The sequence below is a fragment of the Sinocyclocheilus grahami genome, unplaced genomic scaffold (genome assembly GCF_001515645.1).
Source record: "Sinocyclocheilus grahami isolate Dianchi unplaced genomic scaffold, SAMN03320097.WGS_v1.1 scaffold831.1, whole genome shotgun sequence".
NCBI classification, from domain to species: domain Eukaryota; kingdom Metazoa; phylum Chordata; class Actinopteri; order Cypriniformes; family Cyprinidae; genus Sinocyclocheilus; species Sinocyclocheilus grahami.
The window spans coordinates 125,421-143,018 of record NW_015506010.1 but is presented as its reverse complement, the minus strand read 5'-3'; the positions used below and the strand labels follow the sequence as shown (position 1 = coordinate 143,018).

At 37.5% G+C, this 17,598-nt stretch overlaps 1 protein-coding gene across 1 annotated transcript in view; it reads right to left on the bottom strand.

Moving 5' to 3' along the window:
• The window catches only part of LOC107562629 (bridging integrator 3-like), a 44,237-nt gene that overhangs the window by 7,832 nt on the left and 18,807 nt on the right, over positions 1-17,598 (bottom strand). The window contains exons 5-6 of the mRNA XM_016247301.1: positions 10,565-10,706; positions 6,822-6,956 (exon numbers count right to left, since the gene is read on the bottom strand). Coding sequence (XP_016102787.1) covers positions 6,822-6,956; positions 10,565-10,706 — 277 coding nt within the window. The remainder of the gene's footprint in view (positions 1-6,821; positions 6,957-10,564; positions 10,707-17,598) is intronic.

Below are 17,598 nucleotides of genomic sequence, written 5' to 3'. Positions count from 1 at the left end.
GTAAACTGCCTCTGGGATTGCTCGAAATGACTTCAGACTCTAATCAAAGACTCCACGCTGGCCGTCAGTGGCACTCTGTGATCTATGAGAGGCCAGTTCCTGCCCAGTGCTGAATGGAAGCGGATACTGGTCTGTCCTGTTTATGGTGGTCTCACCACATGAAGAGCGGAGAGGGGATCTGTTTGCCGTGCAGCACGTGGGGCTGGAAGGAAAACTAGTTCAGAGGAAAATCCGCCTTGGACCTGTCAGGGATCAATCAAAACAACCAATGAATGATGCCGCCACACACAAGCTAAAACGCAGGTACGGCACCGTATTTATGTCTGCGCTTCAGGCGGCACGCCCACAGACGGTTCAATGAGCCTTATGATACATGTTGCACAGACCGGAGCTTTATTAAAACGGCAAGCTCTAATTTGATTGGTTGGTCTTACACGTAAAAATAAAGGTGCTTCAAAACGTTCTTCAAGCGATGCCATAGAAGAACCATTTTTGGTTCCACAAAGAACCATTCAGTCAAAGGTTCTTTAAAGAACCATCTCTATCTTACCTTTTTGTAATCTGAAGAACCTTCTTTCACCACAAAGAAGCTTTTGTGAAACAGAAAGGTTCTTCAGATGTTAAAGGTTCTTTATGGAACCATTTCGACAAAAAGGTTATTCTATGGCATCGTGAAGCACCTTTATTTTTAAGAGTGTAGGCAGCTTTTGGGAGTTAAGGTATGTAGAAACTACAATTCAATTATTTAAGTTTGTGTGTTTCGTGCCATCATACGTTTCAGTAGTTTAAGGCAGTTAGTAGCAAGAAAACGTGGCATCCTCAAGAACTGCAGAATCCTGATTCAGAGTTAAGTCCATTAAACAATCGGTACTTATTACTTTCAGATGGAAGTATATTCTGACCACAAAGTCAACACACATTTCCAGTCATTCCTTTGCTGCTGTCTGTTTAACTACTTGTGGAGACAGCTGTGCCATGATTCGAATGAGATACCACACCAATCTATTATTGTGGTTTCGTCGATTTTAGATTTATTGCCCTTTAAAAATCACACACAGAAAAAACTAAATCAAACTGTGGTCTTCGTTGAACAAATCATACAGACAGACCCTTCCTGTTTAAGCGGGTGATTCTTGACCAGAAAAAAGCTTCAAAGGGAATTAGTATTTATGCTTCTGTCACACACACACTAATATATTCCAAACACATGCCTAATTAACTAATTAAACATATACACACAAATTGTAACACTGTGTAACACACTGTCTACACTGTAAGCCACAGACATCCAAAACTGATTCTGTCTACACATTAAGCATTACATCACCTCAGAATACTCAATAACCACGGACCAATAAGCTGTAAACACAAGGCTACCTATTAAGTGTCAATAAAGTGAACGCAAAATTTGGTAAGCATGTTTCAGCATTGGAATGGAAATCCATTTAGAACAATTTGTAAAACTGTCCATTCATCCATTCTTTACACCACTTGTCCTCTGTAGGGTTGCAAGGATGCGGAAGCCTGTCGGCCAAGGCCGGGAAAAACGGGATGGATGGCCAGTCCATTGCATGGCTAAAGCTAAAGTACACTTTCCTTATTCGCATTCCACTGCAGCTTGAGGACATTAAGCATGATAGAATTTTTATCATCACCACAGTCCGCTGTTGTTGTCCAGGACAACAACACGTGTGAGTAATTTGGGTGCTCAAAAACAAAAGGTCTAATAGGTAGTGTCAATAGACTAAACAAGTCCATCAGCGCTCACGGTCAAAAGAGAATACTCCGTTGGAGATGTAACGGAACATGGAAAATGAAGTATTGCCAGGACTTAAACTCAGACATACACGCATTCATATTCACACCAACTGACAATTTAGTGTTTTCAATTAACCTGACCTGCAAGTCTTTGGATTACGTGGGAAAACTCAAGGAAGTTGGGACATTATTGCTGTGAAGTCACAGTTGTGTAAAGTTTGTTGATATTGTAAAATTACCCATGTGATGTTAGTATCCCAACAATCAATGGACCTGCTGGATTGGGTCTCAAGCTGTTCTTTAGCATACCGCCACAAGAATTGTTGAATTTGATGCACCATCATTAGAACACAAAGCATTTCTTGAGACCCCGGCATTCTCTTCATTCCAACACACTCTGTCTAGCTCAGGGGTTTCCAACCCTGCTACTGGAGAACTACCTTCCTGCAGGCTTCAGTTCCAACCCAGCTCCATCACACTTGCCTATAATTTTCAAGTAATCTTGAACACCTTGATTAGCTGGTTTAAGAGTGTTTGATTAGGTTTGGAAGTAAACTCTCCAGGATGGTATCCCTCCAGGAGCAGAAATGGCTACTCCTGGTCCAGCAGTTTCTGAAAGACAGAATGTGTCCTATGTAAACGCCCAATAGGGTGACAATGTAATTATCTGCATCATTCACTTTGAGTACATCACCATGGGGAATCAGTGTTTGCTGAATGCATCTAGAGTAGACACAACGCATGTATTGTTGAACAGGTTTAGACCATCTCATAACACTGAAACTGCACTCAGAGTAACAAATGACTTGCTCTAGTGTTGCTGGACCTTAGTGCTGCCTTTGATACTATCGACCACAACATTCTCTTGGATAGGCTCAACAATTATGTTGGAATTACTGGGATTGCATTGGCATGGTTCAATTCGTACTTATCTGGCCATTATCAATTTGTAGCAGTCAATGAAGGGGTATCATATCGATCACAAGTTTTGTATGGAGTACTGCAAGTCTCAGTACTAGGACCGCCATTGATTTTCACCCTGTACTGACGATGAGGTTTGTGAATATCATATTTCGTATGAGTCCAAAGAGTTCCCACTCGTACGAGGTCAAGACTCAAAGAACTCAATGCAGTGACTTCTGGGAAACCAGTCTGCGGGTGTAAGTTTGGCTCATTCTGTGGCCATCCAGGATGTACGTGCATGTATCTTTCTTTAGGCCAAATTTCTATTTGTCCTCATCCCCTGATATACAAGTCTGTGTGTTTGTGTGTGAATGACTCAGCAGGATGAGGGACTCTCAGCATGACTGAATGTTTGGTGAGTCAAACTGTGTCTACTACTGGAAACATAAACCCAAACTGTCTGATCTGATGCCCATCAGATACAGAGGGAGGTAGCGTCGCCACACTGCACCTATAGTAATAAGGCCTGCGGTCTCAGGAGTCCACCTACACCCTCTATCTGACAGAGAGACACCCTCCTCTACCTCATCACAGAGAGCTGTTGGTTACTGTGTCTTGGAGTATGTGGGTTTTGGAGGTATGGCACTCCGGGTTACAGAAAGCGCTTGACAAATGAGACTCGGTCATCTGCTAGGCCTCTCTCTCACTCTCTCTCTCTCTGCTGCCCATCTGTTAGCTGAAAGCTTGAGGAAAGACTGCATTTCAGGCTTGATCTATGATCAGCTTAATACATTCATGTGTTCATTTATTTATAACCTTTATTTTTTCCACAGAGCACCCACATCTGGTTTTCAATAGAGCAAATGACAAAAGCGTAACATCACAAAGTGTCGCTACACAAAAACAATCACAAAAGACTGTTGTCTCCATAAAGTTCGCAATGGTTTTAGCTAAAGGAAGTTTGATGTTGTTGTTCCATCCATGACATTTATAAGTTGAATTCAATTGCTGTTTACTAGTCCATACAAGTAGACCAGAAGACAAAATCAGCCTCTAGATGACTCCAGTTTCAGACATGTACACCTTGTTATCAAATAGACCGTTCCAGTTCTGGATGCTGATTGGTTAATACAGCGCTCTAGTCTTGCTAAAATACATATAAGTGATGTACAGTCAGATGGTCACCATCTCAAAAATAACTGACTGGGTCATAAGCCACTTTTTTAGGACTACTGAAAGGTGAAAATATTATGATATAGACTTAAAAATAAAGGTTCCCTCACAGTGATGCCATTGAAGAACCATTTTTGGTTCCTCAAAGAACCCTTCAGTGAACAGTTCTTAAAAGAAGCATTTTTTTTTCTAAGTGTGAAGAACATTTCATAATCTAAAGAACCTTTTTTCCACTATAAAGAACATTTTGTGCAGAGGAAGGGTTCCATGAATGTTAAAGGTTCTTGATGGAACCATGCCAATAAAGAATCTTTATTTTTAAGATTGTTGGGATGGAATTGAGATGTGACACAGGCCAGATTCCAACATTCATGCCCCACCAAGTGGCTTGTCATCTCTCTGTGTGTATGACGCCATTGTGTTTGTCATCATGATGGCTGTTTCTTGTTTGGTTAATCCTTCTCAGGCTAATCAGATAACGCAAAATCAAACCTATTAACACTTGACATTCACATTAAGAATAATTTTCTAATTAAGTAAAAGTATAAACCAAAATGGTTTTAAATGTCATTTAAAATTTACAAAGAGTACTATTTGGGTAAATCACACAACACCAGTCAAAAACATTTCAGATGTGAAATCATATTTTGATTACTGTAATATATCAACAAAAATGCTGTTGTTCATACATAATTTAAATAGTAATCAAATAAATGTAGTTGTTTTCTTATAAGACAATTTTAATAATAATAATAGCAATCATTTTCACATTACAGTACTGAGACGTGAGAGAGGCACAATCTTCATGAAAATGTAATTCATCTGTTATACCAGACCTATATAGTTCATGTTCAAGTAGACAGCTAGGAGAAGCTCTCTCTCAAAACTATCAAGATGGCATTTTTTAGGATCACGGGGCACTGGATCAGGTCCTGACAGACTCAGACCTGACAGATCTCGACTGCCCGCTTTGCCCTGAGCCGTTAAGATTATGGCTTTTAAATATGTGATTAACCCACCAAGAAAAGACCTGCCTGGACTATTCAGCTTTAACACCAGCTCACAGTTAAGTTAGTGTTGTAAAACACTCTGTAAAATAGGTTATATCCACCGTACTTACAGGATACGTTTGACTCAACAGGCAGATGACAGCAGAGGTGATCCTTTAGTTTAAAACTTTACTATTGTTTATGCTTCTTAATGCAACTATATTAAAGTTTAAGTCCATGTGTACTGATATCATATGTGATGTCTGACTAGACTGCATTATCTCCACTTATACACACACCGGTGCACCTGTATGAAGATGAATTCATTATTTATTAGCCAGGAATGGAGTGACTCTTCAACAAAAAACAAAACAAAACAAAAAACATAACCAAAACAAACAAACAAACACTGCTTAAACGTTGCTGAAGTATCCATATTTTTTTTGGGGAGCTCTCTCTGACACACACTCTCCTTAAAATAACACACAGTCTGAGCTGTGGACATAAGCAGGCAGGATTGTGGGGGTTAATCACATTAGAGAGAGGGGAAGTGTGTAGAGTGAGACAGTGTGTGAGCGCAGCATAAAGGAGTGTTTCTGTGCGTGTTACTCCGGGTTAATCACATTAGATCTGGGTGGAGGGAGCGTAAGCTTTAACATTTACTACTATGTGTGTGAGGGTGTTTCTTCAACTTGATTTTTATTGATTTAGATTTTTGGAAACTATTAAAAACAACATATTTTTAAAAATCTTTTGTTAAATGAATATCATAAAACATTTGACCCCGACAACGTTATTTTTTAACGTTTTTATGTACTTTTGTCAAACTCTGAAAAAAGCATGAAAATATTGAATTGTATGCATTTAGGATATATAAAATGCTAGCTTAAAAAAATAAAAACCTTAGGAAGACAAGAGGTCATATCTTATACAATGTGAATTAAGAAAATTTACCAGCCGTAATTATTTTATTATAGCCACAACACTGCATTTTGAATTATTTCCTTATTTTTGTACATATGTAAAATATTTTTGTCCCAATGTACAAAATTTGCACAGTACACTTGATCAGCATTATATATTGTACCATAATATATTGTAGAATGAGACATTTTTATTGTATTTCTCCTACTTCATTCTTGATCTTCTACCGTCATATTTGAATACTTGTCATAAAAAAATGTAAGTGCACTTATAATAGGAAAACGTATCAATTTAGTTTAATATGATCATCTTCCATCTTCTCTGGCTGATTTTACTACTGTGTCATTATATATATATATATATATATATATATATATATATATATATATATATATAAAAAAATCTTTGCTATCACTTCTTAACAATTTAACATATCCTTGCTGAATAAAAGTTTTAATTTCTTTCAAAAAAAAAAGAAAGAATAAAAATGTACTGACCCCAAACTTTTGAACGGTAGTGTATATTGTTAGAAAAGATTTCTATTTTAAATAAATGCTCTTCTTTTTAACTTTTTATTCATCAAATAATCCTGAAAAAAAGTATCACAGGTTACAAAAAAATATTAAGCAGCAAACAGTTTCCAGCACTGATAATAAATCAGCATATCAGAATGATTTCTGAAGGATCATGTGACACTGAAGACTGGAGTAATGATGCTGAAAATTCAGCTTTACATCACAGGAATCTATTATAATAGAAAAACTTTATTTTGCATCATAATAATATTTCACAATATTAAAATGTTCCTGTATTTTTGATCAAATAAATGCAGCCTTGAAGAGCAGAAGAAACTCCTTTAAAAACATAAAAAAATCATTCAGATTTTTCATCAATCAAATCAAACATTCAATCAATCAAACTTTTGCACGGTAGTGTATATATATATATATATGTGTGTGTGTGTGTGAAAGAAAATATTAAATTATGTTCCCAGAAAATCCATGATATGGCCCACGTAACTTTAGTTTGAGTATTTTTTTTTTTGCATCTGAGCTGTGTATATTTGATGCTCACCTGAGCTCGTATCAGAGCCTCAAAGCTGGGCTGAAAGTAGTCGATGCGGCTGTTGTAGAACTTGGGCAACTCGTCCAATAGCTGGTTGTTCTTGGCTTCAAAGTCTTCTCTGACGGGCTTCAGTTCTTCCCTGGCCTAAAAACAAAACACACACATAATGCAGCAATAAATAAAACCAAGACTACTGCCTACCCCAGAATGACTTGCCATTTATTAAAGCATGCTGTAATGGTGTGTCATTAGAATAACAACAAAACAATTGTGTGAGGCCAGTATATTTTCAAGGGTGTGGAGGTGTGCAAATCACTGATCAGCACAGCGGAAGGGAGGGGAAGTGCTGACCTCTGCTAGGATATGACCTGCTTTCTATATATGACACAGGCCATGTGTAAATGTGATTGCAAACACACTATCAGTTCTCCTATTCTCTACGGCCGTGCTGAGTCCTTCAGTGTGTGTGTGTGTGTGTGGGCGATGGGCTGTACATGTATGTAGAAGTTTTCCAGGCACCCATCTGTATCTGTTTGCACATGTACAGTCCTTCACATGTCAACATACACATGCATAATGACCCAGAAGTGTGCAACAAAAAGAACAAACAATTATTGTTTGCTCATGTTCACTGGATCGTGTTACCGTGCGCGAGTGTGCGTGTGTGTGTGTGCGAAACCCAATTATCCCACAGTGTGTATTGAGCGCAGCCTCTTGAAAAAGTGCAGCTGAGTTGAGAGGCTTGTTTCTCTTGCGTGGGTGAGTTCGCTCGCATGTATACATGTGCTCTGAATACTTCTGCACCCATCCAGAGCAGCTTCCTTCACTTGTTGCTGCGTGCTAAAAAAATTCCAGCCAGAACTGTATGAGAGTGGACAGATGATAATAAACCAGATGACTCTTAAGGCCCAGCACACTCCAGAACAAGCATCCACTACAGGAGGCTGTATAAAGACCAGATGAAAACGGTGTTGTGTGAAGGGTTTCGTAGTTTGGATGGCTTTGTGTCTTTTCTGAGCCCTGGTTGAAGTCAACATGAAATAAAAATTGACCTCACGGTGCTGCAAGGATGACGTTTTTTAGAGGCCAAAACCCCAGAAATGAGCATTTTAGAACTTCCGATTCCATCATCCCAAATTAAATGGGCTTTTCGATTGGGTTTTTGGTAAGGCTGCCCCTTTAATAGTCAACTAAACGTTATTTGACTAGAAAAGGCTTGGTCGACTAAAATTGTATTAGTCAGTAGCAGAAAAAAAAAGGTCAGTGTCCGTGATGAACAGATTGTTAAAGGCTGGTTCTTGAAGTAATTAGTGTATCAGGCAGGAAATTTAAATGTAGATAAATGTTCACTATTAGGCGCATATCCAAGTGTTTGTGTGGAGTAGGGAAGCTAAAGCCAGCTACTGCATGGCATGGAGGCGCACTAATCGACTAATCACTTAAACGAACAATTATTACTCAACTAGAAAAATCTTTAGTCGGATGCAGCGCTAGTTTTCGGTTACATTTTTTTTTCTACGACAAAAGACAACAGTAAAATACCCTTGTGATTTTTTTTTTAAACATTTACTTGTCTTGAAAAAGTTAGTAAGTGGTTAAAGGAACACTCCACTATTTTTGAAAATAGGCTCATTTTCCAACTCCCCTAGAGTTAAACAGTTGAGTTTTACCATTTTCGAATCCATTCAGCCGATCTCCGGGTCTGGCGGTAGCACTTTTAGCTGTAGCTTAGCATAGATCATTGAATCTGATTGGACCGTTAGCATCTCGCTCAAAAATGACCAAAGAATTTCTATATTTTTCCCATTTAAATCTTGACTCTTCTGTAGTTATATCGTGTACGAAGACTGACGGAAAATAAAAAGTTGCGATTTTCTAGGCCGACATGGCTAGGTACTATACTCTCATTCCGGCGTAATAATCAAGGAACTTTGCTCCATGGTAGGGTGCAGCAGGCACAGTGATATTACACAGCGCCTGAAAAAACTTCCATCAACATAATCAACTACACAAACTTAGTGCCAGTCACGTTGGAAGTTACCTAGCTGGGACTATTTTCAGGCACTGTATAATATCATTGCGCCTGCTGCACCCATGGTACGGTCTAATCAGATTCAATGATCTATGCTAAGCTAAGCTAAAAGTGCTACCGCCAGACCCGGAGATCGGCTGAATGGATTCGAAAACGGTAAAACTCAACTGTTTAACTCTAGGGAAGTTGGAAAATGAGCCTATTTTCAAAAATAGTGGAGTGTTCCTTTAAATGGGACTACAGAGGTTGTCAAGGACATTAAAGTTAATCACACTCAACAGGTAAACTCATCTACTCACACTAGTAGCTTTCACAGCCTCAGTGTGTTTATAATTGCGCTATAAACTCAAACGTTCAGGGAAAATGTTTTTATTTTTGTAAATAAAGATAGAAATAGCTGTTGGCGACTTACAGTATGATGTTGAAGTCATGTGACTTTGGAGTTTTTAGTTTATAACCTACGATTAGCTTTTTACTTCTGGTGATTGTATTGCTTCAAAATTCATAGTTTGTGTTCATTTGTGAAAATTATCATGAAAAACAAAATGTAAGAATCATAAAATTTTGTTGGTCACAGAGCTTATTTTCTCGTTTCACTTAACACACATTCCTGTTCTCATTTGAAACAATATCCCGTTTCACTCAGAAATTTCATGAGGTCTGATAACAAAATTGATGCAGATATATGCGACAAATGAACAAATTAATGCCGGTCTCTCAATTAAAGTAAAAAAAATGAAACGCTCTCTGGTTATATATGTGCTTAAACACAAAATACATCTGATCTCACTGTTACATTCCTAATTTTAGATGACAAAATATAACTTTAAAATGAAAGCAATAGGGAACTACTACAGCAAAAATATGGTGTTAACTCGATGCATATGTATTAAAAATACATGCTATAATTTGTCAGCAATTATATGCCATATGACTACACCTTTTTGCTGCACATTTGTTGCAGATATGGTTTTATATTCAATAGCTCCTTGTACACAAGGCAAATTTTAAGACAGAAGCAGTTTCTCAAATTTTGTTTTAAAAACTTGTCCATTTGCACTGAAAATTCACACTCGGAGCAAACAAGCCTTAAGATGTGAGATTTATCCATATATAAGGTGTCAGAATAAACCTTGTGAAAATAAGCAACTGTATGTGGCCTATTAATGTAGAATATAGTGTGATGAAGGCAATGAACTGCAAGGTAAAATATTTGCAACTCTCATTATAGCAGCAGAAGGAGTGAACGCCCCATCTTTGAGTTAAAATAGAAAATCACCTTTTACATGAAGTTTATTTACTGTAGATTGTGCATAAGCTGAAAGTCTGAAAAACACAAATCTGTAATATGATTTGAGGGTCACGTTTTATTTGAATGTGTCCTTGTTACAGTGTAATTGCACAAATAAATACTGAGCAATATTAATTAACATGTACATACCAAAGGGTTAGGGTTTGGTTTAATTTTACTATAGTAAAATAAAACTTTACCAATTTGATTTCGATCTTTCCCTTTTCATGTAGACATGAGCTGTTTGTTTCATCTACGTAGAAAACAGCTACCTGGGGCGTTACCAACATGACCGCTGAGTGAACTTGCATTAAAGGATTTTTGGTATTAGTAGGCGATCAGTCACTCATTTCAAAATGAATGGCTGAAATTGCAACGCTGTCGGAAAGGAAGTCCTGCCTTTCAATTAAATGGAAGAACTGGTTGTACCTGATGGAGTTTAACCATGATGGGCCCCGTCTTCTCTTTTTCTTCATATTTCTCCACTTTAGACTGGAGTCTCTTATAATCTTGAAGAGCCTGTTCCCTGCGTTTTACCGCCATGTTCAGACTGGGAAACACACTGCTGTACCTGTGTACACAGAGCACAGACAGAAGAGAAAATGATCAACGTGCACGTAACACAGACATACATTACAAGGCAAATCATTAAAGGGACAGTTCACATAAAAATTAAAATTCTCTCATAATTTCTCACCCTTAAAGGGATGGTTCATCCAAAAATGATAATTTTATGTTTATCTGCTTACCCCCAGGGCATCCAACATGTAGGTGACTTTGTTTCTTCAGTAGAACACAAACGATGATTTTTAACTCCAGCCGTTGCAGTCTATCAGTCATATAATGCATGGCAATGGAAACAAAATCTATGAGAGTAAAAAAAAGGCATCCGTTGCGTGAGGTGTGTATGCGCTCTGGCGTAGTTTACGCAAGCGCCGGAAGTGGTCTCTCGCACGTATACGTCACTCATTGTTTACACAGTGCACAGTCATTGTAGGTACGACGGCTAATCAAAATGGTACTTACTTGCGCTTATCCGGATTGTTCAAACCGACTTAAAACTAAAAGATTACGTTCTCTCGCGCAAACTCATTCGGGAGTGGTGACTTTCCACGTATTCCCAACTTCTGAGCCTGCTCGCCTGAAGTTATGGTTGATTGCTCTTCGGCTGGATATCAACACACCCATTAACGTAAACTACGCCAGAGCGCGTACACGATAAACATCACATTTTCATTTTTGGGTGAACTATCCCTTTGAGTTGTTCCAAATCTGTATGAGTTTCTTTCATAAGCTGAACACTAAAGAATACATTTTAAAGAATGTTGGTAACCAAACAGTTGTCTGTCCCCATTGACTTCCATAGTAAAAAATAAAATACTATGGAAGTCAATGGGGACCAACAACTGTTTGGTTACACACTTTCTTCAAAATATCATATTTTACATTACACACAAAAAAGAATCTCATACAGGTTTGGAACAACTTGAGGGTGAGAAAATGATGGCAGGATTAAAATGTTTGTATGAACTGTCCCTTTAAGAAGACAAGGATGCACAACACAAGTCAACAAATGCAACAAGCAGAATAAATTAGTGTAAACTGTACATAAAACTAAAACATAAAATTCAACTGATTGCCATGTTTGAGTTATGAAGAAAGATTGTTTCTATGACGACAAACTATTATACCCACAGCTCAAATTAACATAAACAGCTAAAGGCTGGCACACACTACCAGATTTTCAAAATGTGACAGACCACAAACATAACGATAAAAAAAAAATCATAGATTTTGTTCCTATAGTGTAAACTGGAGTAACCAAAATGGCACACCAAACACAAACAGATTTCACTCACAAACAACCAGAGTCCCGACTGTGAACACAGGAAATCTCGCAAAATTTCTCGCAGTCAAATATGACTTTAGAGTAAACAAATGGCGGACGATGGGCAAAAAGGAAAGGCGAAAATAGTGTTTGGACCGCTTTTTACAGAACATTTGCAGAAATAAAAGAAAAAATTTTTTTTGGATGAAGTCATGGAGACAATGTGAACATGTTACCGTGCAAACTGGAGGCAGGGTTTCCAGGTCTGCAAAACAAAACCAGACCAATTGCTATTCAAAACTAGCCCACTCGCGATTCGTTTAATAATGTGTTGAGGAGGTTCATGCAGCATTAGCCCATTTTAACAGGATCACTTAATTACACAAGTGGCACGGAGGCATTTCATTTGGATTCTTTTATTGTTTCTATTCCAAATGAAAATATAATCTCTGGGTGAGAAGCCTGGTCTCAGGAAACTAAAAATAGGAAAACTCTAAACTGTAACTTAGCAACAGAGTCGGCCGCTTTGGTTTGAGGCCTGACTGCGTTTCAACTTTGCATCGCATGGGAGCACTGAGGAACAGTACAAACACATGACCCACACCGTTTTGTTCTTTGTAACAACTGAAAAAAGCGACTTACTTCGCAAAAGCTACAAGCCTTGGAGTAGGAGGACAGTTTTAGGGTCAAGGAGCTATAAATGTATGTTCTTATGTGCACTATTTGGGGGATTTAGGTGAAGAAACTCCATAAGGTGCAGTCGACTGTGCGTTATGCATCTTCAAGCTGCATGAAAAATGTTACTGACAATAGGAGAAGATGCGACGCATAAAGTGGCCTGTGGATAAACGGAAACGGTCAACGATGCAGCCTAAATTGCTGACTTTTATTGAGGTTGTTAACTACCGAGTCTACTTGAATAAATCAATAATCAAAATAATTGGTCATATTAGCCAGATGCTTCAAGAAAATAATTCAGAAAACACCATGTGGGGAGGACAAATAAATAAATAAAAAAGCACATCCAATCTAAAATCTCTGAAGGTGATTTAACATTAAAAAAAACCAATATAAACAATAAAATAGCATTTGAATTTAATGTAATGCACTTCTGAGAGAAACAATATTCAGGAAATAATGTAGCCGTTTGAGTTTATAGAGATTTTATTGGATCACAAGTGTAAACTCAAAGGCTGAATGCATGATTTATGCTTCTGATAAAATTTTTTCATTAGGATAATGTGCAATGATGATAAAAGCCATTCAATAACTGATGATGCAGGGCTCGCGGTTAAAACGATTTTAACGTTATTAATATTATTCATATTCCTGGAATATCATTCGAGATCGTCTTCAGCTGCTTTCTGGAGGTTTTATGGCAATATTCTCTGTAAAGTTGCTTAGTAGCAATATTTAACCTTATTATTTAAGCGTTATATTATTTAACATTATATTAATTACTTATTAAATTAATAGTGCACAGAAAAAGAGAGACATTTTAAAAAAAATGAATTTATTTTGCTTCTGTAAAGTAACAAATATTACTAATGGTATTCTGTGGTATCTGGCATCAAAAAGTTTGAAAATGACTGACGTAGTGGATTAAGATCTCAAACTGTAACCAATGTTTTGCAAGTTCAAACCCTGCGAGAGGTGATCCATAAACTTTCTCCACCTTTGGGTCAGGTGCAGACATATCAATCAAATCAGTAAAGAAAGTGATGAGCTACAGAGGTGAAAGTGAAGGAAAACTACAAGAAAAGAGGAGAATCAGAGAGAGAGAGAGAGAGAGAGAGAGAGAGAGAGAGAGAGAGAGAGAGAGAGAGAGAGAGAGAGAGAGAGAGAGAGAGAGAGAGAGAGAGAGAGAGAGAGAGAGAGAGAGAGAGAGAGAGAGAGAGAGAGAGAGAGAGAGAGACAGAGAGAGAGAGAGAGAGAGAGAGAGAGGGCTTCACCATGCAGAGCTCTGTTAAGACAAGCCCTAAATTGTTTCCCACAGGAAGTAAAGAAGGGAGCGGCACAATATCATTGTGGCAACGTCACAGGACCCAGCCCCACAACCCACGCTCACCCTCCATTTATAAAACACCACCTTGGCCCAATGACTCTCCTCTATCTCTCTTCTTGGCACGAATGTCAAGTGTGACAGCTGGATAATACATCATACAAACATAATTCTAACTTAAAATGACAAAATATAAATTTGATTAATAAAATAGATTCATAATAGTATGGCCACTTTCGTAGAAAAACACAACAGACTCCAATGTTCTCTTCCCCTTTAAAAAAAAAAAAAAAAAGAAAATTAAAAGGTTATAAACACCCAACCAGAGGTGGTGACCGCACCAAAACTCCACTAAAATGTAAAACAAATGTATGAGAGAGAGAGAGAGAGAGAGAGAGAGAGGGAAAACAACTTAATATTTAAAGATTTAAAGACTGATGGATAAAATTGGTCCTGATTTTCCACATTTTTTTTTAATTATCCTTACCAGTCATTTTTGATTATTGATGAACAATTTTCTTAAAATAATTTTAATTTAGAATGATTCACTAATAAATCATTCAGTGATTTGTTTAACCGATTCAAGAAAATGATTAAAAATAATACATTTACTACATAAAAAAAATCCATGATTTTTTCAGAAATGTAAGACATACTGTCCATAAAATTCCATAAAATAATAAGGATTTGGCTGGCTGGATGCATGCATTCTATTGGATGGTAAGATCAAATTTACCATGAGTGGTTTATTTAGGATGCATAAAAAAAAACACAGGATCCTAAGCTGTCAAACATAATAAAAAACAACAACAGCAAAGATAAAATAATACAAAACACTGTTTAATAGATGGCTTTATCATGTGTACATTTCCTCAAATCACACGCCATTATTAATATAATTTGTATGACTGAAACCTAAGTCAGTAATCACTGAAAATCTTAAAACACTGAAAACACATTTTCATTTTTGGGGCAATGATCCTGCACATACACATAAGCATAATCTATTTATCTACATCTACCCACACTATACTGGTAAAATAAAAACTTGATCATGTTACATGAAATATTCCAGGTGGAATTTGCATCTTTTGTCCCCTGAGAGCAGGTTCAGTGCAGGCTAGTGCCTGCTCTGTCTATAATGACAGTTTACGGGTGTTGTTCTTGGAAGTAAGCGATTTAAAAACACTCGCTGTAATCTAGACGAAACGCTTCAGACGGACTAGAGGACGGCCCGTCTGACTCGGCACAACCCAAACACACGGTCATGTGCCCGTCCCGTCTAAAAGCTCTCGATGTTTCGTTGAACATCCGCTTGACTGCACACACACACACTTACACTCCACCTCGCTGGTAGGCTGTATAATTTAACACCCGTCTAGTCTGGCTGTGGGTGTGGTAGCCGCTTGACAGAGAATGACAGGCATAACAGTTGGCTGTTTGCAACAGCGGCACACACACACACACACACACACACACGCAGCTCCGTGAGCCAAACCAGAGTCTGGACGGGATGACCGCTGTGCAGCTACCCGTGCTCCTGTCCGCGGGACAGCGTAACAGTACACATAACAGTTGGCTGTTTGCAACAGCAGCACACACACACACACACACACACGCAGCTCCGTGAGCCAAAACAGAGTCTGGACGGAATGACCGCTGTGCAGCTACCCGTGCTCCTGTCCGCGGGACAGCGTAACAGTACGTCTGTGCAAGAGTTTACTACCAAGTTCACTGTACTGTGGGGTGTAAATGGGTGCTGTGTCATGCCTGAGATCCAAGGACTTTCTTATAGATTTTCTATTTCTAAAAATCAGAAATGGAAGTTGGTCCGCATGTTTGACCAGCCCTGTGTCTCTTTTAAGCACCATAGGAGACTCTAAACACACTGTATGGCATCTCTCTGCTTGTATTTGACAATGCCAGGGTGTTTACTAGGGTGGTTACGTACTGGCCCAAGTCATAAGAGCCCACCCAAGTCTCGATACATTCTGGTATCTAGTTATGGCTTGGGTCGCTCCTTCAAATATAAGTTTATGGGATTGTTCCACCCATTTTATTGTCTGGAAGGTGAACATAATATAAAGGGATAGTGCAGGCAAAAATATCGAATGAATATTATATCATTATTAATTTATCCTCATGACAATCCAAACCTTTCTTATGCAGAACACAAAATATTATAATTAGAAAAATGTTTCCACATTTTCTTGTTTTGTGTTTGTATGCGTGTTGTTTGTCTTATTTTTGCATCGCATTACTTTTTGTGTTTTTGGAGTTTTTATTTTTTTATTTTTGTGTCGTGTTGTTTTTGTTTTATTATTGTGTAGCTGTTTTTTGTTTTGTTTTTATTGTGTGTGGGATTTTTTTTGCATTGTTTTTTTTTGTGTGGTTGTTTTTGTTTTGTGTTGTGTCATTTTGTTTTGTTTTGTTGGCAACACTTTACAATAAGGTTCATTAGTTAACATGAACTAAGCAAGAACAATCCTACAGCATTTATTAATCTTAGTTAATGTTAATTTCAACATTTACTAATGCATTATTAAAATCAAAAGGTGTGCTTGTTAACATTAGTTAATGCACTGAGTATTAGCATGAACTAACAATGAATAACTACTTCATTAGCATTAACAAAGATTAATAAATACAGTAATAAATGTATTGTTCATGGTAATTAATACATTAACTAATATTAACAAATGGAACCTTATTGTAAAGTGTTACCAGTTTTTGCTTTTGTGATGTGTTGCATTTAATATTTTTGCATTGTGTTTTTTTTTGGAGTTTTGTTTTTATTGAGTAGTTTGCGTTCTTTTGTTTTTTTGTGTTTGTGTTGTTGTTTTTGTTATATTTTTGCATTGTGATTTTTTTGGTGTTGTTTTTTTGTTGAGCTGTTTTGATACGTTTTTGTGTTGTTTTGTTTTCTGTTATTTTTTTGTGTTGTTTTATTTTATGTGTTCTTTTATATTTTTGTGTTGTTTTGGGTTTTTGTTGAGTTGCTTCTGTTTGTGTATTGTTTTTTTGTTGAGTTGTTTTTGTTTTATGTGTTCTTTTGTATTTTTTTATTGTTGAGTTGCTTCTATTTTGTTTTTTTGAGTTGTGCAATGAAAGTCAATGGACCCCAAGTACACAGAAAAACAGCTCTATCATTCTTCAAAATACCACTGTTTTTGATCAACACAAGAAAGTACAGTAAGTCATGCAGGTTCGGAGCACGAGGGTGAGTAAATGATGACAATTTAAATATTTGGGTGAATTATCCCTTTAAGTCCGATCGCTTAAAGTATTCAAAAAGGACTAGCATCTCTCTTCAAGAGGTCGCATGATTTGAGGTATCATCCATGTCTGTAGCACACTGCAGGACGAGTTAAGCACCCAAAGCTGAACACTACTGTTGGGGATTTGAATAAAGCTTTACATATGAGCAATAGTTAGTGGTGTTTGCGAAGACAATCATCACTATTAGTAAGATATCTCGCCATGACACATATCAGAAAAACAACATTCCATCTTGATCAACAAAAACTTCAATGAACCAACTCAAAACAACCTCCCCCTAATGCATATCGCCCAGCAGATATAATGGAGTGCTACTCGCACGATTCAAAACTGTTGCTGACTTCTGTTAGCGCA